This window comes from Lotus japonicus, chromosome 1, assembly GCF_012489685.1.
Source record: "Lotus japonicus ecotype B-129 chromosome 1, LjGifu_v1.2".
In the NCBI taxonomy this organism is placed as follows: Eukaryota; Viridiplantae; Streptophyta; class Magnoliopsida; order Fabales; family Fabaceae; genus Lotus; species Lotus japonicus.
Window position 1 is genome coordinate 41,222,389 of NC_080041.1, and position 25,252 is coordinate 41,247,640.

The 25,252-nt window shown below is 39.5% G+C and overlaps 1 protein-coding gene and 1 long non-coding RNA gene across 2 annotated transcripts; both read left to right on the forward strand.

Annotated features, from left to right (window-relative positions):
• Positions 1–9,301: 9,301 nt before the first annotated feature.
• Positions 9,302–11,158, forward strand: LOC130734681 (uncharacterized). The gene has a single exon (XM_057587198.1). It carries the CDS (start codon positions 9,594–9,596, stop codon positions 10,584–10,586), a length of 993 nt encoding a protein of 330 aa, XP_057443181.1. The 5' UTR covers positions 9,302–9,593; the 3' UTR covers positions 10,587–11,158.
• Positions 11,159–21,379: 10,221 nt separating this feature from the next.
• LOC130731844 (uncharacterized) lies at positions 21,380–24,457 on the forward strand. The gene is made up of 3 exons (XR_009016845.1): positions 21,380–21,539; positions 22,366–22,443; positions 23,951–24,457. It is a non-coding gene; the product is annotated as an uncharacterized LOC130731844 (long non-coding RNA).
• Positions 24,458–25,252: the final 795 nt, after the last annotated feature.

Here is a 25,252-nt window from a genome sequence, read left to right on the forward strand (position 1 = left end):
AATGAGATAATCTGCAATTGTGGAAAAAACCCAGAAATAAAACCAGAAGTTTGCAGAATCAGAGCACCACCAAAACTTTCTTCTGATTCAGTCTCAACTCAAGGAACCAGAGCACCACCGAAACCATCGCACAAATGGGTGAGGAGGGAGGTTTAACGAACCAAATTAAGATCTAAAACCACCGCTCTTGTTCTCGACGACGGAGCGCGGCGGCGGCGGCTCGCCGGCGAGATCGGTCACGGCGATTCCAACAGACCAGGAGGAGGAAGGGGAAGAAACTGACGTGATTCTGGTTTATGCTTCCTTTTTTCTGTACTTCTTTGTTTCTTGTTTCTTGTTTCTTGTTTATGGTTTCTTTTCATAAAGGAAAGCCATAACACGCCGTTGGTTTCTTGTTTCCTTTTCTGCCTCCTGTTACTATTTTCAGGATAAGGAGGCTAGGGTTGTTGGGTTTACATTAGGGATATGGGGCTGGAAAGAAGAAAAAGATGATGGGGATTGAAATTGCTATGTTTGCATTATGGTCATGGAGTTGGGAGGAAGAAGATGAAGAATGATAAAAAAGAGGGACTAAATTGAAGTTAATTTTTACCCCAACTTTCATTTTACACGTGTACATCCCACTATAGAAAAAAAATTCCATGTCAGTATTTCCGTTAACATCCGTCAACGATTTTAACCTCAGGGACTAACTTGAATGGTTTTTACACATTCAGGGAGTGCGGGAGACATTTTAGAAATTTAGGGACTAACTTGAAGACGGGTGATACATTCAGGGACCAACTTGGCTATTTACCCCATATACATCACACGATACAAGTCGAAAAATATTTACATTGGTGTTCTAAAATTCTTACAACACAATATTATGCAAAATAATTCTGCAACTCAAGCTTTACCTTTTCTTTCAATCTCCCTGTACCCCCATCACATCAAAATTCATGCTATTATTGATATGTTACACTTACACATGCCTCACTACTTGTTGTTTGTAATTATCCTTTTTGTTTTTCTTAATTTCCTTTGTATGTGTGACTGAGTGTTGGCTTTTATGCCTAATCCAGTTGCAACGTTATCCATTTGCACGTGGTCAGTTCTGGTTGCTCATTCCATAAGCTAAGCGAAGGTAAAGCCGCAAAGGTCAAAATCATTCACAAGAATAAAGACATTCATTCATCATTGAAAAAATCCCCCCCGTACATTTTCTTCTCATTTGTGAGGGTTGCTGACCAGAAACAATGACTCTATTTTGTCTTGTAACAAAAATGCTGAATTAGTCTATCCCATATCTGCAACTGCAACGATACCGATAGATTTCTCAGGCTTTTCTAGCTGCAACTACCATTCCTTGAATTACTCTTCCACCTTTCTTTGAAGTAAAAAATAATGAAAAATGCTTGGTCATAAACATAATATAAGACTCCAAAAAGCCTCAACCGTAGTCCAAAAAATTGTCAACGCACTTATCAGACCACTTGAGATACCTCACTTTTGAGATGGTTTTTGTGAGGTGTCTGAAGTAGTCAGTCCAATTAAGTGGGCTAGAAAGGGATATAATTTCAGTGCTAGTGAGTAAGGAAGCGGGTGAGCTCTCAGGTCTTGGAATTAAGGTCCCACCTTACTGAACTAACAAAAACCCTACTCCCAGCGGCTAGTCACTCTTGGAGTCTTGGCCAACTCTGATGAGAACCATAGGGGGCACTTTGAAGTCCAAAGAAGCACATCAGAGTTTTTTTTTTCCTTGGAATTTCTCGGATGTATTTTGGTGTGAATTTTCTGATGACTATTTGTATTCTCGAAGTTGAATTTTAGATCTTTTATGAGCTATTAAGTTATCACTAAGCTTAGTGGAATTTTCTATACATTTTAGTGTTGATGACTGATGAGTGTTAATTTACCTGTGGAATACTTTATTTCTTAGTGGGAACATAAATGTTTGCTGGAATAAGTAGTAGACTACTAAGTCTATATATATATTGTTGTTACTTTGTTGTCTTGCATTTTGAAAAAAACAACCGGATGCCGAAGCCGATGTCGTGGCATATGATTCTGTGTTGCTAGGACATCCGTCCTCTGCTTGAAACGTGATTGTGGGTCCTTGAAGATTTTATGAAGATATGTTTTTGTAGTTACTTGAGGATCAAGTATCTGTACCAGATTGGTTTGATTTGTGGGTTGTTATTTGTTGAAACAATCTTTGTTAAAAGATTGGTTTCTATCTTTACTTTTGAATATCGCAGCAATATCTTGGAGATTCAGTTTTGATTTGTTGTTGGAATCTGTTACTTCAACCCAAGCAAACCCTAGTGCCAAAGCCACCGCTACTGAAGTGTATTAAAGGACAAAGACCTAAAGCTTGAAGACTACCAGAGCTAATAGAGAGATCAAGTGTTTTAGGATTGCTTATAAAAAAAAAGTGTTTTAGGATTGTTATTGTTCTTTGTCCTTGTTACTTGTGATCATACTTTGCTCACTGATTCTATAAAGCAAAGTTATGATCTGTGTTGTTTGATTCTTCAAACTCTAATTGCTGATTGTTAGTTACCAATCACTGAGGCAATGATTGAGAGAAAGTGAGAGGGGCTCTCATACTTAGGTTGAGATACTAAGTAGAAATACATTGGGTAGATTAGGAAGTGAACTATGAACTGTGGTGTTCATGAGTGTCTGTAATTCCTGATTCTTGAGATAATGGATTTCCTTTCTTTGGGTGCAAACCCTCCAGACGTAGGTGAAGTTTTTCACTGAACTGGGTTAACAATTCTTGTGTCTTGTTTATTTGTATTTTTAATTACTGCTGTTACTGTCGATTGTCGAACCTATTATTCCAGCATCGCGTAGGACATTTGGTCCAAGGGAACCTGAAATTCAATTGGTATCAGAGTAGGCACCCTGTTCTGATTGAGTGAGCTTCAGGGAATCTAATTCAATTCTTATGGATAACAAGGAGGGAGGATCAGTCAATAGGCCACCCATTCTAGAAGGTTCTTATGACAACCTTTCTCAAGTCAATTGACAACAAGACTTGGAAAGCTATTGTTAAAGATTGGAAGCACCCCACCAAGGCACAAGCTGAAGGTAATTCAAATATTACTGCTGAGAAACCTGAGGAAGAATGGACTAAGGAAGAAGATGAAGCTGCTCTTGGAAATTCTAAAGCACTAAATGTTATTTTCAATGGTGTTGACAAGAATATGTTCAGGCTAATTAACACTTGCACTATGGCCAAGGATGCCTGGGAGATACTGAAGACAGCTCATGAAGGAACTACTAGAGTGAGAATGTCAAGACTTCAGATGCTTACTACTCAGTTTGAAAACCTGATGATGACTGAAGAAGAAACTATCTCTGAATTCCACATGCGTGTTCGTGACTTGTCCAATGCTTCTTTTGCTCTGGGAGAACCTATGTCAGATGAAAAGCTTGTGAGGAAAATCTTGAGGTCTCTACCAAAGAAATTTGCTATGAAAGTCACTGCAATTGAGGAGGCTCAAGACATTGAGAGCATGAAGGTTGATGAGTTAATTGGATCTTTGCAGACTTTTGAGTTGAAACTTGGTGACAAGTCTGAAAAGAAAAACAAGAGTATTGCTTTTGTATCTAACACAGATGAAGGTGATGATGAAGACTGTGAAGGTGAAAATCTTTCTGAGGCATTGGCCATGCTTGCTAAAAAAATTAATAGAGCCTTGAGGAAGATTGACAGAAGAACCAAGTCTAATGTCCAGGACATGAAGTTTGACAAACCCAAGTTTTCTAATTCTCAGAGAAGGAACAAAGAAGAAGAAAAATCCAACCAGAGTAAAGGAGTGCAGTGTCATGAGTGTAAAGGTTATGGCCACATTAGATCTGAATGTGCTACCTATCTGAAAAAGCAGAAGAAATGGATGGTGGTAACTTGGTCAGATGAAGACACTGAAGATGAGGAGGAGATTTCTGCCAACAAGGTCAATGCCTTCTCTGGAACTGTTTATGATACAGATACAAGTGATGAAGACATTTCAAATGAGGAACTGGCTGAGACTTATAAGCTGCTGCATATCAAATGGGAGGAAGCTTCTAAACTTGTGAGAGAATAGGAAAGTAAGATAGAACTCCTCTCCGAATGAAAGATTGAAAGAGCTCAGTGCTAAGCTAAAAGAAGATTGTGATAAGTGGAAATCTAAGCTGGAAAATGTTGATACTATGGAATAGGCAAAAATGATGGTGGTCATTACATAACTTCAAGAGGAAGTAGCAACTCTGAAAAGTAAGCTTGAAGCTACTCACAAATCACTCCGAATGTTGAATAGTGGTTCTGACATGCTAGATGAGATTCTGTAAGAAACAAGTAAGTAAGCAAGGAAGGAGCTTGAAGGGAATTGGTTTTGACTATGGAACTGCAAACAAGGAAGATCAGAAGGGGTCAAAGAATTTTTTTGCTGCAGCAAAACAATCTGAATTCAAGAAACCGGCTAATTATCAGATGTCAAGACCGACGCCTCGACATGTGCCTCTACATGTGGTTTCTCAAGTCAAGAGTATCAAAACAGCACCCTGGAAATGTCACTACTGTGGAATGAATGGACATATAAAACCCTACTTTTTCAAGTTGTGTGGCTACCCTCAGGCTTATGATAGGTCAAACAACTCGAAGGTCACACATATGAAGAAGGAATGGAAGCCCAAGGGTGAAGTTACTTGTCCGGTTGCCTACACATCTTTCAGAGCCTCTGCAAGATAGGACTGGTACTTTGATAGTGGTTGCTCAAAGCATATGACAGGAAATAAAGGATATCTGAAAGATCTCAGAAGTCACTCTAGCAACTATGTCACATTTGGAGATGGAGCTAAAGGAAAAATCAAGGGAGTAGGAAAACTGGTTAATATTGGATCCCCATATTTGAGTAATGTGCTTCTGGTTAACGGCCTAATTGCAAATCTAATTAGCATAAGCCAACTCTGTGATCAAGGGCTTGAAATGAAGTTCAACAAAGCAGGCTGTATTGTAACTACAGAAGATGACAAAGTCTTTATGAGAGGAGTCAGATCAAAAGATAACTGCTATATGTGGACACCTCAAAAGAAAGCTCAAGTCTCTAGATGCTTGCTGACAAAGGAAGATGAGTTAAATGTATGGCACCAAAAGCTAAGACATCTCAATTTGAAGAGTATGCAAAAGATAGTTACTGAAGAAGCCATAAGAGATCTGCCTAGGCTAAAGATTAGAGAAGGAAATCTGTGTGGAGAATGCAAGATTGGAAAACAAACCAAGATGTCCGACACAAAGCTCCAGCGTCAGACCACAACAAAGGTACTGGAACTGTTACACATGGACCTCATGGGACCAATGCAGGTTGAAAGCTTGGGAGGTAAAAGGTCTGTGTTTGTTCGTGTTGATGATTTTTCCAGGTACACTTGGATAGAATTCTTGAGAGAAAAATCATAAACCTTTGATAAGGATCAGAAGTGACCATGGAAGGGAGTTTGAGATTTCAAAATTCTCTAAGTTTTGTGAATCAGAATGAATCAATCATGAACTTTCAGCACCCATCACACCCCAACAGAATGGAGTTGTTGAGAGAAAGAATAGAACACTTTAGGAGTCAGCCAGGGTCATGTTACATGCCAAGAAGATTCCACTTAAGTTCTGGGCTGAGGCTATGAATACTGCATGTTACATTCACAACAGAGTCGCCATTAGAGCTGGAACTTCCTCTACTCAGTATGAAATATGGAAAGGAAGGAAACCCACAGTAAAGCACTTTCACATATTTGGAAGCAAATGCTATATTCTTGCTGATCGTGAACCAAGGAGGAAGCTGGATCCAAAGAGTGATGAAGGGATATTCATGGGATACTCAACAAATAGCACAGCCTACAGAGGCTCTCATAATTAGGTTGAGATACTAAGTAGAAATACATTGGGTAGATTAGGAAGTGAACTATGAACTGTGGTGTTTATGAGTGTCTGTAATTCCTGAATCTTGAGATAGTGGATTTCCTTTCTTTGGGTGCAAACCCTCCAGACGTAGGTGAAGTTTTTCACTGAACTGGGTTAACAATTCTTGTGCCTTGTTTATTTGTGTTTTTAATTACTGCTGTTACTGTTAGTCGATTGTCGAATCTGTTGTCCCAACACTAGAATAGTAAGGTCATCAGTCTCATAGCCTATGAGTGCAATGCAAACAACACTAAGCAATACAGTCTATGCTACGATCTTGCTTCTTTTATGAAATTTTAACATGAACTTTGGTTAAGTAAACTTAAACCATAGTTGAAATTTATGGTTCATGCGGGACAGATGTTCAACACAAAGTTTAGGATAATGTGTTCAGCATACAACAAACAAGTGATCGCGATTAACACAATAAAACTGTAAAACAATAACAATCAAGACCAAGAATTCGTAACCAAGTTCGGTGCAACTTCACCTATATCTAGGGGGTTTTCACCTGAGAAAGGAAATCCACTATCAATAGTATTGGTACAACCGGTCTTAGTTGTACAAACCTTGTTCAATGTCTACCAACCTAATACTACCCGTGTCTTTCTACTTAGTACTCCCCCTAAGTTTGAGAGTCCTTCTCACTTTCTCTCAATTACTCACCATTGTGACTGAAACATACAAAATCATAAGAGGTTTGAAGAGATTACTACTCAACTAACACACACCAAATCTATGCCTTAAGATTGGCAATGGCGGCAGTAGAGTGAAATACAAAAACAACAAGGACTCACAAGAACAAAACCCTAAAACAACAAGAACACACACTCAAGAGATAACACACGAACACATTGAGCGTCTTCAACATGCCTTGGTCTTCAATGAGCTTGAACAACCACAGAGTCCATACATGTAATTATGCAACAAATCTTCTAGCCAAAGATTTGATTCCAAACATATTTTCTCCACAAAACACAAGCGGCAACAAATCTCTCCTCAAAATATTTGTCCACGCAATAAAACAATCACTCAAGATATGCTGAAGTTAAACTTGAGGCGCACACAACCAACAAGAACCTTATGGAACATAAGTGGAAAAACACACAACACCTCAAAACACACATGCCAGACACCGTGTTAGAACATCTTGTCCAACATCCTATTTTAGCTAAAATGCAATCAATTAAGAACATAGGAACAACAATAGTGACTCGGTTTCGTAATTCTTAAGGGAGTAAGAGTTCCATGAAAGAACAAATCTGACTTCGGTTTTAGGCCTTGTTAGTATCCCTTTGTGAGTCTTTTGCTGAAGACAGTAGTGTGTTACCTTGCAGCCCTATCTATCGGGTAGTCAATCTCTTAGTCAAAAGTCGGGCCTATGAATAGATATTGTAGGTTGCGTCCAAGCTCAAACCATGTGAAACTGAATTGGTACTATATTCTTGCTATTGATAAAGTGGTAGCCTTTCTTTCATTCAAAAAGTTGGCACTGGTCTTTCACTTTTATGAGCCAGGATCGATTGATAAGTGGAAGTTGATGTCCGATCATAGTCAGTAGGAGCAGCTCCGGCTCAGCTCGATCAAATTTCCTAATTTTACCCTTGTAAGCTCTTCTTAATTACCAAACCCGACATGATCTAGTACTTTTTCATATCACCACTATAGATTAATAGATTGGATATCAAAATTATTAATTATTAAGTATACATATTAAGGACACAGGAAACAAAGTAAGAAGAAAGAAAACAATCAAAATTACTTTAGAATAGCTTTATTACATATTAAGATGCACAATGCAAAATTATTGTGAGGCCAGGACTATGGGGGCAGTTGTAAAAACTCTGAGAAATTGCATTTGTTTACCATGACTTTGGTTTTACTATAGTCTTCCACTATGTAACCAAACATGATTTATTTGGTAGAGGTGGTTTTGTGAAGAGAGTTAGAGTAGAGAGTAGTCCAACCTTGTTAATAGGAGAGAATAAGGGGTAAGAGAGAAGAGAGATGAGACTCATCACCTTTTGTGGTCTCTACGAATTGAAGAGAAAGTGAGAGTGTGTGACATTTTACATGCTTTTATATTTTATTCTTCTATCATTATTACATTTTCCAAATTTTTTTCTTACAAGAGCAAAATTATTACATTTATTTATAAAATCAAGACAACACCTTAAGTTGCCAACAGAACACTAGATTGTTTATTCCAATTTTATTTCTTATTCACATCCTATTACTATCCTAATAACCAAATTGCACATCCTTCATCTTCTTTCCCAGCATAAACAATTAGTTACTATTTGAAAGAAATTAAAGCTGTATTAAGGATGGAAGTCTTCGTTAAGGGTAAATACCAAATGCCCAAATTTTCCAAACGGGTACAAACCCAAATTAGAGAAGAGGGATTGACAGAGATGAAGAAGTGATGGAGGTTGTGGTCCTGCAATGGAAGGAATTAGAGTCTAAGAGAGATAAGACGTGATGGAGGTTGTGTGCAGCAATGGAAGGAATTATAGTCTAAGAGAGAGAGAAAGAGTACATATCACAAAAGGTTGAGTGGGAGAGAGAGAGTGATGGAGCTTCTGTACAAGTCTGAATTGGAGAGGGAGTGTAGATTGGAAAATTACTTTAGTATCCTTATCAAGTGACTTAATTTAAAAAGTGATAGATGAGCTTTTTGTCCAAAGAAAAAGATGTATGTTGCTAAGTGGGTGTGCATTAGTATTCCCCATATATATATATATATATATAAAAGATAGAAGTTTTATTTGATAAAAAATCAATTTTCTCCATTCTCACTTTTTGTTTCATCAAATGAGCAGAGTGTCTGTCCACATCATTCTTTCTCTTTTATTTTTATCATTAAACAAAAACTACAAAATCTACTCAATTTCTAACATTTTTCTCTCTACTATTTTCGATCTTCTCTCTTTCTCTATTCTCTCTTTCTTCCCTCGATGATACGCAACATGAATGTATGTTTTATATTGTATATCCTAATTTACATTATACATCTCAAAAGTGAAAATATCAAATATGACCCTTATATAATAGAAAGAATAGGCTGCCCTTGCCACTACAATAAATTTTCTGTTTTTCCACTATGGTTGTGACCGTTTCATACTTTCATGTGCTGTCATGAATAGATGGTTCCTGCCCTGAGTTTGTAAACATCCATACCCCAAATCTGATGCAAAATTGCCTCCCTGCCTGCTTCCACCTATGCATGGAAAAAAGCACTTTTTAATGTGGCCAATCAAAACCACCGTGGATTCAAAAAAAGTTGTTATAATTTCAACCTCAAAATAAAAAAAAAGGTAGTTTATTTAACCAAAATTAAATAAAAAATTAAAAGAGGTGACAGGTAAGAGACTATAGACAGTTGTGTATGTTTGCATAATATAATATAAAAAGGGTTGTTCTTCACTAGCTCTCACTCACTGCCAGACCATATGCCAGTTTGGAAAAAAAATCATTTCCTTTTCTTTTTCAAATCCCATTAATGCTGCTGCCAATTGAACACCTCTGGCAGCACCTAGCTTTCACACACCTTCTAACTCAGATCTTCCATCCAAACAAGTTACCAATTCCTCTCAATCAATTCTAATCACACTTTCAAGTTATATCTTCTCTGCTCCAACAAACTCAAAGTTCATCATCATCATCAACAATGCAAGACTCAATTGGGATTCCTGCTTGCTTTTCTTCATCAATTGATGATCGTGATGGAGCTGTGACCCGTTCAGGCCAGAGCGTGTACATGTCTGTATACAGAACAAAGATAGCTGGTCACTGCCGCATTATCACCATCACCTGGTGCAAAAACTTGCTGCTTCATGGTCTATCAGTCTCAGTGGAAGGTCCACAAGGAGATACCCAATTCAGCTGCAAGGTTGAGCTAAAACCATGGTACTTTTGGAGAAAACAAGGCTCCAAGCGATTCACAGTAGATCACGGCAAAGAAATTGAAGTTTTCTGGGACCTTAAGGCGGCGAAATTCAACGGCGAAACAGAACCAGCCTCTGATTACTATGTAGCAGTGGTTTGTGATCAAGAGGTTGTTCTGCTTCTGGGTGATCTGAAGAAAGATGCGTACAGAAGAACAGGTTGCAGGCCAGCGCTGATTGACCCAATCCTTGTTTCGAAGAAGGAGCACGTTTTCGGGAAGAGAAAATTCTCAACCAGAGCCAAGTTCCATGAGAAAGGTAGGTGCCATGAGATCTCAATTGAGTGCAAGAATAACAGAATTAGCAGCAGCAATAATGGAGGAGATATTGTAGAGTGTTTGAGAGGGGTTCAGATTCAGCCAGAGATGGAGATAAGATTTGATGGGCAATTGGTGATCCATGTGAAACACTTGCAGTGGAAATTTAGAGGGAATGAGTCTATTCATCTCAACAAGGTGAGAGTTGAGGTGTATTGGGATGTTCATGACTGGCTTTTCAGTCCTGGTTTAAAGCATGCTTTGTTCATTTTTAAGCCAGTTTTTTTGTCTAGTTCTCTGTCATCTATGTCTTCATCTTCACCACCTTTGTCATCTTCATCCTCATCCACTACTCCATTATCAACTCAGACTGAGAGTTCTGGGTCATTATTGGAGGGTCGTAGTGGGAGTGAATCATCAGATTTTTGCTTGTTTCTTTATGCTTGGAAGACTGAATGAAAAGGATACATATTATGTGTCATCAATCATCCTAAAGGTATTATCATGATCATATCATATCATCAGCAAGGAATTTTTTCTCATAATCAATTCTAACGTCAGAAGCAACTCATATTAGTTTCTGATCAAAATTATGTAAGCTTCAAAATCAACTATAGAAAGATTTGTAAGCACACAAATTGAAAGGGAATGGTGGTGATGGTGATGCAGATTGAGATTGAGATTGGTTTGAGTTTGAGACTTGTGAGAAAGAGGGATCTTTGTATTGAGGAGGCCAGTGGGGCCACAGAGAGGTTTTGGGAGTTAGCTACAGCTGGGGTTTGAACAGTGGCACTAGCCCATAATGGACGAAACAGATTGAGTCACTCACACATGCTTAATAATATTTCTCCATCCAGAGGCAGCTGGGTCTACATCTGTCATCTACCACTTTGGAAAAATTATTCTCTTTCCTCAATTTCGTGATCTAATCTTGAGAAGAGAGTTGTATATGTGTCAATCAATCACAGGTGTATGCTATCTAAATTATTATGCATATAATAGAAATATAAACAACAGATTAATGAACTGAATGTCTGTATTTGCCAAAAAGAAGCTCATGCATGTGAATGAAATTAATACAAGTTAGAAACACAAGAATTCAAAACTCTAAAGTAGGAATGGCAACAACTATATGTTGATATATGTTGAAGGTATGAAAAATGGTAGAAAGGGGGGGTTTGAATAACGTTTTCAAGATAAAACTTTCACCTTAAAGATTTTAACAAATCTTTCGAGAACTTACGTGCTAAGGATAAGAGATAGAAAAACACACAAGGATTTTATCCTGGTTCACTTGATAAATCCCTCAAGCTAATCCAGTCCACCCGTTAAGGTGATTTCTTCCTTCTTAGAATGAAGGCAATCCACTAATCAGGTAAGTGTTACAACTGCACTTGAAACCTACAAGTGACTAACAATTACACTGACTTAGCTCACACTAAGATTCACTCTCTTAGTCTTCTCTAGGATCCGATCAACCTTGATCTCCTAAAGGTAACTAAACAAACTGTTTAAGAAAGAATGTTTACAAGAGATTTGCTTCTGAAAAGATAATAGTAAACACAATGAAATTTAAGATGAAAGAATGCTTGAAGGTTTTTGAATATAGCTTGCGCTTGTGTAATTCTTCCAACCGCATCTTTCAATCTTCAGCCTCTATTTATACTCCAAGGATTAGGGTTTGAACGCTGCATGAGAATGCTACCGTTGGAGGGCAGTTCTGGAAATTCCAGCTTCTGCTGTGGCTGAGAACGTTAGGTAGGTCGTCAGGAAAGTACATTTGCTTTTGTACTTGGATAGTGACTTGACCTTTAAACCTAGGAGACTTCTGATCAGGGGAATGCTTCATGTTGGAACTTGTGAAGTCGGTTGATCAGAGTCAGAGGGAAAGCACAGATCCTCTGAACGTTGTATCTTCTGATTCTGAACACAGAGGGAAGTACAGTGTCTTCAGAGTTTCTTGCTTCTGGACATCAGAGTTTCCACTATTCAGCTTCTGGATCTTCAGAGTCTTCTACACCATCAGAACATCTGAACCTTCAGAGTTTCTTGGTTGTCAGAACTTCTGGATCTTCAGAACTTCTTGTGACTGAGTCCTTATCAGAGCTTGTATAACTTCAGATCTTCTGAAGCTTTTCTACTGTTCATAGTGAACATAGATGTTGCGAAAGCGTTGCTTGTGTCACTCTTTATGCACAGTGCTTCTGATTTGTGTGAGATTGAATTGAGGTCAGAGCCTGTAAATAGCACACTCAGAAAAACACGTTAGAGTACCATAATGTAAGATCAAGATTTGGTCATGTGGTACAACTCTATGTTTTGATGATAACAAGTATTTATTTGTGGATGAACAACTATGATACTCTAATGTTTGTCTTGAGTGTTTTGACAAACAGGTTCTGATTCTGACACCAGAAGATATATTCGTCAGAAGATCTGAGGATCAGAGGATCAGAAGGATCAGAGGATCTGAAGATCAGAGGATCTGAAGATCAGAGGATCAGAAGATCTGAGGATCAGAAGATCTGAAGACCAGAAGCTCTGAGGGACCAGAGGCTCTGAAGGTTCAGAAGCTCTGAAGGTCCAGAAGCAGAAGTTACGAAGGTCAGAGGATCCAAGCTTCCCTCTGACTCTGATCACCAAGCTTCACAAGTTCCAACACGAAGCATAACTCTGATCAGAAGTCATTGGTTAAAGGCAAATGTCTCTATCAAGAAGTACAAGAGCAGTGTACTATTCTGAAAAACCTACCTTCCAAGGTTCAGCCACAGCAGGTTCTGGAAGTTCCAGAAATGCCCTCCAACGGTCATATTCTCTCAATAGAAATATCCTTTGCACCTTGAACTATAAAAGGCTGAAGAAAAAGAAGAAAACTAAGAGAGAAAAACCAAGAGCTGCAATACAAGAAAAGATTCAAGCCTCTACTTTCTTCATCTGTTCTTATTTAGTTTACACTCAGCTTATTTAGAAGCAAACCTTTGTAAACACCAACCTCAAACAGTTGTTTGATTTTCCTTAAGGGACCGGGTAGGTCAGTATCCTTAAGAAGACTAAGAGAGTGAATCTTAGTGGTGATTCCTTTAGGAGATCAAGGTTGATCGGATCCTAGAGAAGACTAAGAGAGTGAATCTTAGTGAGAGCTAAGTCAGTGTATTGTTAGTCACTTGTAGGTTTCAAGTGCAGTTGTAACAATTATCTGATTAGTGGATTGCCTTCATTCTAAGAAGGAAGAAATCACCTTAACGGGTGGACTGGATTAGCTTGAGGGATTTATCAAGTGAACCAGGATAAAATACTTGTGTGCTTCTCTCTTCTCTCTATCTTTATTCGCTGCACCATCTATCGTAGAGAAACCGAAAAGATTTACTTTAAATCTTAAGGGGAAAGTTTTTATATTCAAAACGCTATTCAACCCCCCCTTCTAGTCGTTTTTCACACCTTCAATTGGTATCAGAGCGCAAGTTCTGATTACCACACTTAACAGTGTTCAGTAGATCCGGGCCAGTGTGAAAAACTCATGGATTCCACCACTACTACAAGCAAATATCAATACAGTGCAAGACCACCTATCTTTGATGGTCAGAGATTTGATTTCTGGAAAGACAGAATCAAAAGCTTCTTTCTTGGCTTTGATCCTGATCTTTGGGATTTTGTTGTTGATGGCTACACCCCTCCTGTTGATGTACATGGTGTAAAGATCCCAAGGAAGAAGATGAGTGAAGATCAAAAGAAGGAGTTCAGAGATCATCACCGATCAAGAGCTATTCTGCAAAGTGCCATTTCATATGAAGAATATGAGAAAATTACTGATCGTGATTCCGCCAAGGGCATCTTTGAATCCTTGAAGATGTCTCATGAAGGAAACAAGAAAGTGAAAGAATCAAAGACACTGTCTTTGATCCAGAAATATGAATCCTTCCAAATGGAACCTGACGAATCCATTGAGGATATGTTTTCCAGATTCCAGTTGATTATTGCTGGAATAAGACCCCTCAACAATAGCTACACCACTGCGGATCATGTCATGAGGATCCTTAGAGGTCTTCCTGAAAGCTGGATGCCTTTGATAACTTCCTTGGAGCTAACTAGAGATGTTGAGCAGATGAGTTTGGAAGAACTCATAAGCATACTGAAGTGTCATGAACTAAAGCGTGCTGAACATCAGGATCAGAAGAAGAAGTCTATAGCCTTGAAATCCAAATCTGAAAAGGCTAAGGCTCTCCAAGCAGAAGCAGAAGAATCCGAAGAAGCCTCTGAAGATTCTGATGAAGATGAGCTGACTCTGATATCCAGAAAGCTCAACTGCATCTGGAAGCACAGGCAGAGCAAATTCAAAGGCTCATCAAAGGACAAAAAGTCAAAGAAGCACTTCAAGACCAAGAAGAGTCTGATGGTGACTTTTGATGAATCAGAGTCAGAGGATGTTGACTCTGATGGTGAAGTCCAAGGACTCATGGCCATTGTCAAAGACAAAGGAGCAGAGTCAAAGGAAGCTGTTGACTCTGACTCAGAATCAGAAGGAGATCCAGACTCTGACGATGAAAATGAGGTATTTGATTCTTTCTCAACTTCTGAACTTAAAGATGCTTTGTCTGAAATTATGGATAAATATAACTCTCTCTTGACTAAGCATAAAAGGTTGAAAAAGAATTTCTCTACTGCCTCTGAAACTTCTGTTGAACATGAGAAAATTATTTCTGATTTGAAAAATGATAATCATGCTTTGATCAATTCTAACTCTGTGCTTAAGAACCAGATTGCTAAGTTAGAAGAAATTGTTGCATGTGATGCCTCTGATTGTAGAAATGAATCTAAGTATGAAAAGTCTTTTCAAAGATTCCTGGCTAAAAGCGTAGACAGAAGCTTAATGGCTTCAATGATCTATGGCGTAAGCAGAAATGGAATATATGGCATTTTCTATTCTAAACCTTCTGAAGTTGCTGCATCATCTCTTAAGAAAGGAACTTTCTCTATGTCAAAATATCATGCTCAAATTCCTTTACATTATCCTGTTGAAAGACCCAAAGTTGTCAGAACTTCTGGGCTAACTAACAAGAAAGGACCCAGAAAGTGGGTACCTAGGGATAAGATTATATATGTTGCAGATATCTTCAATAGGTCCATCGAAACTCCAACCATGGAACCTGGACAGTGGATGCAGGCAACACATGACGGGAGAAAGGCATATGTCCCAAGATCCAAAACTTGAACCTGAAGGTGAAGTTAATCTTGGAGGCATCAGTAGAGTAAGATTTGGTCAAGTCAAAGCTAGCTGAAAAAGCTTGCAGAGATGAGCATGACCGTTTCAGAAAGAAACAAAGACTCAGAACTTGTCGAACCAGAAGCAACAACATCAGAAGATGCTACTACAACTTCTGACTTGCGTCATCAGAAGAAGAGTAGGTTCCTAGCTTCTCATTCTGAAGTATCTAAAGATGAAATTCTGTCCAGAACGGAGATGTCACCAGAACCACACTTCTGCTCTCATCAGAAGATATGCTAATCAGAAGCCAAGTATCCCTTGGTATTCCTTCTGAGGGGGAGTATTTCGTCTTATGCTCTTACTATTTTTTTTCCACCTTCATTCTTTTTGCTTATGACAAAAAGGGGGAGAACTTATAGTATCTTGACAACTCCTATATTATTTAGCTCAGAATCTAGATATTACTAACGTTGATATTAAGTACTAGATTCAGGGGGAGCTTAGCTCAGAATCAAGCACGAGTCTTGGATTCAGAAGGAGCAAGATAAACTATACACATCAGGATAAGTTTTAACTCTGATACCTTATACTCTGAGTGTATTCAGTTTAATTGTTTAGAGTTGTTCATCAAAATACATAGTTTTGTCATCATCAAAAAGGGGGAGATTGTAAGATCAAGATCTGGTCATGTGGTACAACTCTATGTTTTGATGATAACAAGTATTTATTTGTGGATGAACAACTATGATACTCTAATGTTTGTCTTGAGTGTTTTGACAAACAGGTTCTGATTCTGACACCAGAAGATATATTCGTCAGAAGATCTGAGGATCAGAGGATCAGAAGGATCAGAGGATCTGAAGATCAGAGGATCAGAAGATCAGAGGATCTGAAGATCAGAGGATCAGAAGATCTGAGGATCAGAAGATCTGAAGACCAGAAGCTCTGAGGGACCAGAGGCTCTGAAGGTTCAGAAGCTCTGAAGGTCCAGAAGCAGAAGTTACGAAGGTCAGAGGATCCAAGCTTCCCTCTGACTCTGATCACCAAGCTTCACAAGTTCCAACACGAAGCATAACTCTGATCAGAAGTCATTGGTTAAAGGCAAATGTCTCTATCAAGAAGTACAAGAGCAGTGTACTATTCTGAAAAACCTACCTACCAAGGTTCAGCCACAGCAGGTTCTGGAAGTTCCAGAAATGCCCTCCAACGGTCATATTCTCTCAACAGAAATATCCTTTGCACCTTGGACTATAAAAGGCTGAAGAAAAAGAAGAAAACTAAGAGAGAAAAACCAAGAGCTGCAATACAAGAAAAGATTCAAGCCTCTACTTTCTTCATCTGTTCTTATTTAGTTTACACTCAGCTTATTTAGAAGCAAACCTTTGTAAACACCAACCTCAAACAGTTGTTTGATTTTCCTTAAGGGACCGGGTAGGTCAGTATCCTTAAGAAGACTAAGAGAGTGAATCTTAGTGGTGATTCCTTTAGGAGATCAAGGTTGATCGGATCCTAGAGAAGACTAAGAGAGTGAATCTTAGTGAGAGCTATGTCAGTGTATTGTTAGTCACTTGTAGGTTTCAAGTGCAGTTGTAACAATTATCTGATTAGTGGATTGCCTTCATTCTAAGAAGGAAGAAATCACCTTAACGGGTGGACTGGATTAGCTTGAGGGATTTATCAAGTGAACCAGGATAAAATACTTGTGTGCTTCTCTCTTCTCTCTATCTTTATCCGCTGCACCATCTATCGTAGAGAAACCGAAAAGATTTACTTTAAATCTTAAGGGGAAAGTTTTTATATTCAAAACGCTATTCAACCCCCCCCCCCTTCTAGTCGTTTTTCACACCTTCACATAATTGTTCATACTCAAATGTTAACTTGTAATTATCAAAACATAGAGTTGTACTACTCGATCAAAACTTGATCTTACAATCTCCCCCATTTTGATGATGACAAAACTAAGTATTTTGATGTACAATTCTTAAACAATAAACTGAATTCACTCAGAGTTTAGAGATATAGAATAAGACTTATCCTGATGTGAATAGTTTAGTTTACTCATTCTGAATCCAAGTTACAGCTTGATTCTGAGCATAGCCCCCCCTGAATCTAAGACTTAATGAAAACGTTAGAAATGTCTTGATTCTGAGCTAAATAATGTAAGAGTTCAAAGTGAAGGCGCATGACATAGATGAAATAGAATAATCAGAGCGCATAAGTATTCAGAGTCAACGATAAGTGGTATCAGAGTCAAATATAATCACTTCAGAAGAAGTGAAATGTATTCCTTGTATTTGCCCAGTGACACATCTATGGTCATAAGAGTGGAACTCTTAAATTCTCCAAAATAAAAATAAATCACACTAACACAGCTTACACATCAAAAAACTGGGTGTACTCCCCCTTTTTGTCATAAGCAAAAAGCATGGGGTGTGAAAAACTTAGCTTGAAGTACAAGGACTCCCCCTTAGAGAAGGTCTAAGTTTCAAAAGATGGAGAAGAAACGATGCAGGAATGAGAGTTAAGCGAATTAAAGAAGAGAGTTAATGCAAAAGACGAAACGTTTACCACCGGCCACGGGAGTAAAGAGAACTGCAGTTACCAAGGACTTAACCTCGAGAAACTGTAGGAGCAATAACTTCCAAGAAGCGAATGAAGCTTATATAAAGCGAGTTAGAGGAGGGTAAGCTTCACAACTCGATCAATTCTTAAAAAAATGGCATCATACATGGTTGCACTGGAAGAGCTCAGAAGGAACGCGTTCGAGGAGGACTTGTTCCTGAACATAAGGCATCCAGAGGGTACAACGACCATTCCAGAGCTGACGAGGACACTGCTTGAGGAGGACCTTCGTCCAGAGCTGAAGAATGACTTAAAGGAATTCCTTGCCTTCGTGGAGGAAGTGCAAGAGCTCAGCCAACTTGAGCTGAAGCTGCTGGAAGAAAAGGAAATTATAGAAAAGAAACTCAAGACAACAGAAGAGATTCTGGAGAGGAATGAGCTAAACGTCAGTCTCAACAACATCCAGTATTCACTGGATCGTCTGGAGAAAGAGAGGTCAGGGCAAAGCCAAGAGTGCAGAAGAATGAGGAGGGATCCTCCATTCTAGACTTTAGGAAAGAAGGAAATGTATGATGTAAAAGCATAAATATTATGAATAAAGAAAATTTTGGCAAACACAATGTGACAAATATATATGTATGTATGTGCAAAGATAAATAACAACTAACAAAGCAGAAAAACTAAAGTAACTTAAAGAAAATAAACTGAAGTTAAAATAAAACAAGGTTAAGAGAGAAAATGAAGAGATTCTAAGACTAGGGTTTATCAGAGCGACGTAGAAGTTCCGTCAGAATTTGCTTCATGTCCAGCAGCAGAGACTCATGAGTATCAAGACGTTGTTCCATGATGTCGAGTCTGGACGAGCTTTACTGTGTGGAGCTAGAAGGAACATTCTGAGCAGCTTGATGAGCTGGAATGGAAGCAGAAACAGCAGGAGTAAAAACCACTGGTGCAAGTGCTTGGCATCTAAGGGCTTCAACTTCAGCTTCAAGTCGCTCTGCCTCTAATCTTGCTTGTTCAGCTTGAGCTGCTGCTTGACGTGCAGCTTCTTCTGCTTGCTCTTGCTTTCTTCTGGCCTCTTCAACAGCTTCAAGAAGCTTATGTCTTTGTTGTTGTTCATGAAGAGCCACCCTTCTTGCAAACCTCTGCTTTGCAGCCTCAATCCTCTGATCCCTTTCTGCAGTCAGATGCTGCATCATGATAGGAACCTGAGCTACTAGCCAAGTACTCAGACTATTCCACTCTTCAGCAATATAGTCAGCATTCTCACTCAGGTCAGTGTGACCTTGCACGCTGCGTAGCATCAAGGAAGCTTCATGATTAAAAACATTGATGCACTCAGAGAGAGAGGTGGGTCTGAGGTAAGTGTAGGGAACTATGGAGAGGTTGGTTTCTGGAGAAGTTGGGTGATTGCTACTGTTAGCTTCAGAAGCACCTTGAGGAGAGCCAATGTCAAAGGTTTGGACATGAGGTTCAGAGGCTCCAAGGTGTGGTCCAGAAGTTTCAACCAGAGGATGGGGTGATCTAACCGAAGAGTGGTTAGACACAGAGTGTTCTGGTTCTGGTTGAACTGGCTCTTGATGGGCAGGGTCAGGTTGAGCTTGTTGAGCCAAAGGGTCTGCCTCATGTAAAGGAGCAGCCAGGATAGGTTCATCTGGGTCAACTAGACGTTCAGGTCTAGGTCCAGGGTATCTCCTATGGCTAGGACATGTGAGGTAATACTCTGGGATGGCAGACACTTTTTCTTTTCTGACCTCCATAAACTTACGAAGTGACTCAGAGTTATTGGAAGGTGAGGAGTCAGCAACGTTGGTTGGGAATGATACAGGGGTATAGGCAGTGGGGGAGTCTGTATCAGTGGTTCTGGCAGCCGGATGTTCTGATGCTCTGGGAACAGAGTGAGCAGACGTTCTGGGTTCATGTTCTGGTTGATCAAGAACTGGTTGTTCAGGAATGATGGGTTCAGAGGTTAATGGGTTGTATTGGATGGTAATGGGAGAGGTTGGTTCATCTTGTCTAGAAGGTTGGTTCTGAAGCATGTTCTAGAGAGGTGCTTCATTTGGAGAAGGTTGGAAAAATGAAGACCTTGGTGAATTGGGTGGAGAAGTGGTTTGTGTAGCTGGTTGGGACTCAGGAATAGGAGTAAGTGGGTTTGAAGATTGTTTGAGTATAGCAGAGATGGGGAGTGCATCAAATGAATTCAAATCATCATCAGAATCAACAACTGACTTACTTGATGATTGCGCTGATGACCTAGTCACTTTGGAAGGAGTTTCAATCCTTCTGATCACTTGAGCAGCTGGTTCCACCCGGGTAGGCTTCACCATGATTCTGACTTGCTTTTTCTTCTTTGGTGGAGGGGGACCACCATCATTATCACCATCATCACCATCATCTGGCTTGGTGGTTTCAGCATGTTTCCTCTTAGGCTGGTCAGCCTTCTTCGTCCTCTTCAGAGGGATATCAGATTCCTTAGAGGATTCTTCTAAGACCATCTTCCTCTGAACTTTCCTCTTGGGAGGAGAGTCAAACTCTGGAGCTGGGGGCAATCTTCTGAAGAATTCATCTACATCAATCTCAAAACCTTGTGCCCTTAGATCTTCTACGTAGCACCTGATAGCTTCTGGGTTGTCTGCCTGGGTCCACAAAGGATAGTCGTTCAGAGGCACCTTTCTTTGTCTGATTTCAGCAGACGTATCTTCATGAGCAGGGGCTATTTTCTTCTTGACCAAGTGTGAGACCCAAGTTTTTGAGTTGGAATAAACCGAATAAAATTTCTTTTCACGATTAATTTGATGTAACGTGAAGGGAAAACCTGAACAAGGGGTAAATGGATGGAATGAATTTGTGAAGGAGAAAGTTCAAGAAAAGCTAAAGATTGTATCAAAGTCGATAAGAGTTATAGCACGACTAATATTCGCATTTAAAACCTAGGACAAGAACTTTAGGAAACAAAACTATGTTCCAGCTTTGGAACACTATAGGAATATAATTTCCAACAAACTTCCAGCTTTGGAACACTATAGGAAATTTTCCAAAATCTTCTAGAGGAAAATAAGACTTTCTCTTATTCCTTTCCAAAACGAGCGTTTCGATACGAAACTCTAGGATGTACGAACGTCTGATTCCGATACTCGGAAGTTTGCCGAAACGGAATCCCTGATAGTTCAGAAACCCTAAAATCGACGGACGATGGAGACTTTTCTACTCGGGGCTTCAAATAAAGATTTCATCCGCGGACGCTCACTCTAATCGACGTTCCAAATCTTTCTTCAGAAGGAAGTTTCTGCATCCGAGGTCAATATCATAAAGTGCATAAAGTGCATTTTTAATGCCGGTAAGCATTAAAAACAAGCCTCGAAAACCAAAAATCATACTGATATTTCTTTGAAGAATTAGAAGATTCAGCGGGAAGAATATTGTGTCTAAAATACGTTGGAATCAGTAGGAAAAATCGGAATCGCGAAATTTTCATTTTTCCGCGTTTTCCATTTCCTATATATAGTATGAAAAATGAAAAAAAAAAACAAAAAATTGCCATTTGGAGAGGGAGTGGCCGAGAGCTTGGAGGAGAGAAAGAGGAGAAGTGATTTTCGCCGTTTCTTGCCCGATTGCTTCACCGTTCGTTGCTAATCGAAGACATCGAGGTATAGTTACTATCTCTCACTTCTGATCGTCAGATCTGTCGACTTCTTCTATGTCTTTCTGTGCTCAAAGTTTTGAGCTTTTTGTAAAACTGTTCAAATAAGCTGATTTCAGTGTCTAAACTTATTCCCTGCATGCTTCTGAGCGTGTTCTGCGGATTAGATTTTGTCAGATGTCGACGAAATGCCGCCGGAATCAATTTTTGCATCAAATACCCATTTCTGGGCAAAGTTTCGTTCTTTACGCTTAAAACTGACGATTGAGCTTAGTGCTAGTAGGATTAGTCGTCATAAACGTCGTTGTTGACATTCCCATCCAATTTGTTTTTCGAAAATTCAGTTTTGAAATTCTGAGCTAAAAATATTGACCAAAATACCCCTGCGACAGTTTTTAACCCGATAATTTTTCTGAGAGTTTCCCTGGCCTAGATATCGCCTAAGAATACCTAGGAATTGATTTAGATCGAAGAAAAAGTTCGAAAACCCTATTTTCCATAGTGGCCGAAACCTATTTGCTTGGGTACCGTGTCCAAAAATAATTTTTGGGTCTCTATGACCTGAGCCATTGCGTAGCTCTTTCAATTGTCGAAATTTTGGCGCCGGTTTCGTGTCATTCCGAGTTCTGTAGCTCGAGTTATGCACGTTTTAGCGAATAAAGTGTTTTTGCACAAAACTTGAATCGAGTCAAAACTCATCCATTCGGGGAAAGCCCTTTCATTCGTGCCTAAGTGTTGTACTCTGAAGTTTCTTGAGCTTTGTCTAACTCTAGTTAGTATTGTTTCGATTATGTCGACTTAATTTGATTGATTTCTGCTTTGTTTGCTCTAAGGTTCGTTTGTGGAAACCTTGGGCTTGACTGAACAAGCTTGTGAGCGAGACCTGCACCGCGAGACTAGAACAACTCGAGGTTAGGGCAACTTACTTACTAGCTATTTCCTTGTAGGCGTCGATCAATTCGACTGGGTTATTGTGTTGATATTGAATATTGCTTGGATATTGTTTATCGCTTTATGGAAAAATGTTTTCTGAGAGGCTTCGGCCGTTTGCTGGTTAATCTAGGATGTGTTGGAATATGCTGTTTATGCTTATTGATTGCGCTGATTTAGTTATGCTATTCCACTTATATCTGTGATACTGATGAGTGAGGATAACGGGCAAGTCATGCCGAATTTTATGAGATTTTTGAGAGAGTTCGAAAGGACGAACGGAGTTCGGACCTTGTTATGTTTTAATGGATCGAGACCTTCTCAAGGAATTGTTTGGGATTATGGGATCCCTGAAACTTATAGGAAGTATTATAAGATTAAAAGAAACCTATTTTCTCAAGGAAAACTCATAAGACATTAATCAATCTCTAAAACCATTGAATAATGGTAACAACCTTAGATAAGAGCTTGGAGCTTGAATATTAGTTTGAAAGATGAGAAGGGTCGCCGAGTCCAAGTTTAGAAGAAACTTACAAGTTTCCGAGTATGTTGATACTCTTTTGCTCGATGAGCAGTTTATTGTTTGGCTATCTAAAGTTTAGCCGGAAATTATAAGTTTCCAAGTACTTCGGTACTCTTCGCTCGATGAGCAGTTTATTGTTTGGCTATCTAAAGTTTAGCCGGGAACTATGAGTTCCAAGTTCATTCTTTCTTCTTTTGATTAATTCATTTTGTCGCATAATCGACATTATCTTCGGCTTAACGGGCGCGAATCCTTATGTTCAACCCGACGGGTTGGACCGATTCGGCAATAATCGTTTGACACGCGTGAATCCTTATATTCAATCCGAGGGATTGGATCGATTCGGCGGTAGTCACTCGGGCACGCGTGAATCCTTATATTCAATCCGATGGATTGGATCGATTCAGCCATCGCCATATAAACTCGCGTGAGTCCGTGAGTTCAATCCGAGGGATTGGACCGATTCAGCGATAATATTTCGACACGCGCGGATCCTTATATTCAATCCGAGGGATTGGATCGATTCGGCGATAGTCATTAGACGCGCGCAACGTCCGTATGTTCGACTCTAATGAGAGAACCGACTTGGCGTTGTCATTTACTGCGTGTGCGAGTCCTTGTGTTCGACCCAATGGGTTGGATCGACTTGACATGCCTATTTTTGGGATCAACGTTTGAATTGACATTGCATGCATACATGCGCCCAATATGGAATTGTTGAGATAATGCTTATTGTATTGTTGAGATATTATTCATTGAATTGTTATTAGAGCCTTGATAACATGCTAAGTATATACCTTAGGGTAGGCAATACAGAACATATAAATATATATATACAACATATATATATACATACCCCCTTATTCTTCACATGCTGTTTGTATTATCTACTATATTCCGTGAGTTGACCCTAGCGCCGTGGCTTTGTTTGTATGTTTGTGTTTGGGCGGTCGGCCTGCTGCCAGACGTTCAACAGATGATTCAAGAAGGTTCGTCGTTCGGGGAGGACCCGGAGCGAAATGACTACTACTGAGCCTTCGACGTGGACCCGGACTTCATGGAAGATCAGATGAGGGTCGAAGATAGTGGTGTAGGATATGGGTGGTTAGAGTTACTGATTTTGGTTGTCATGGTCATAGCTCTGATTCATCAGTTGTATTTTGGGGCAGGGTAGGTTCCCGACTATTAGCTTTTTGTGTGATTCTCTTCCATGAGGATCACAGGGAGTTTGTCGGGCGTAGGAAGTCTTTTGGAGGCCGTTTGGGGCTAATTTATTTTCTTGGAGGACTGTAGTTATAAAGCTTGTGACTCTGACTATGAGCCGCACTTATTTGCCCGCGGGCACTACTTTCAATTACTTAATATTACTTTCCGTCACTTGAGGACACTCGTGACGATGTTTTTAGTTGCAGCAAGGGCTGTGCTTATTTTGTATATTAATCGCTGTTAATTGCGATTGGGTTGAGACCTTATTTCGACAAGTCTTTTTATTTAAACAAAAAAAAAAAAAAACCTGCTTTTCCGCTTTATTTTATTTTTGAGTTACTAAAGTGACGCCACCGAAATCGGGGTGTTACACCAAGCCCATCTTCTTCAAGGAATTGGCTGTGAAGACATCACTAACGATGGTGGTCAGATCCTCTGTGCATCCTGCCTTGATCAAATCTTCGACAAATTTGCTCTCAATGAAAAGATCTGATAGCAGTCTCCCAAAGGGAATATACTTGATGGCAAACTTGATGGAGGCAGTTGTTCTTGACTTCCTGATACATTCCTTCAGGTAGGAGAACAAGAAGAAGGGAAGGCATATCTTCTTCTTATCTTGGATGAAGAATAGCATAGCCTTCTGGCAGAAGTTGATGTAGTCAGGAGAACTACCCTTTGGCCTCTGGTTGATACAGTTGAGCAGAATCTTGTACCAGATTCTGAGCTTAGGATGAAGATCCATCACTTTGTAGTCGCTCTTGCCCGGTTTGTAGTTGGTGTAGAGAGCCTTGTTGGTTTCTTCCTTTGTTCTAGGTTTCAATTTAGATTCAGTCAGTTGGAATCTATACCCAGTTCCAGTGTGTGCACCCAGCAGATTCACAATAGATTTCTCAGTGATGATTATCCTCCTTCCGGCAATGTGGGAAACCACTTGAGTGTCGTCGCAATCAGCATGCTTCCAGAATTCCTTGACCAATTTGTCATAAATTGGACCTCTGAGCCCTTTGAAGTACTCTTCGCATCCCTGAGCTTGAACTTCAGGACGCAAGTCATACCCATTT

Excerpts from the sequence above, each read along its gene's own strand:
- LOC130734681 (XM_057587198.1), top strand. The coding sequence starts at position 9,594 with ATGCAAGACTCAATTGGGATTCCTGCTTGCTTTTCTTCATCAATTGAT.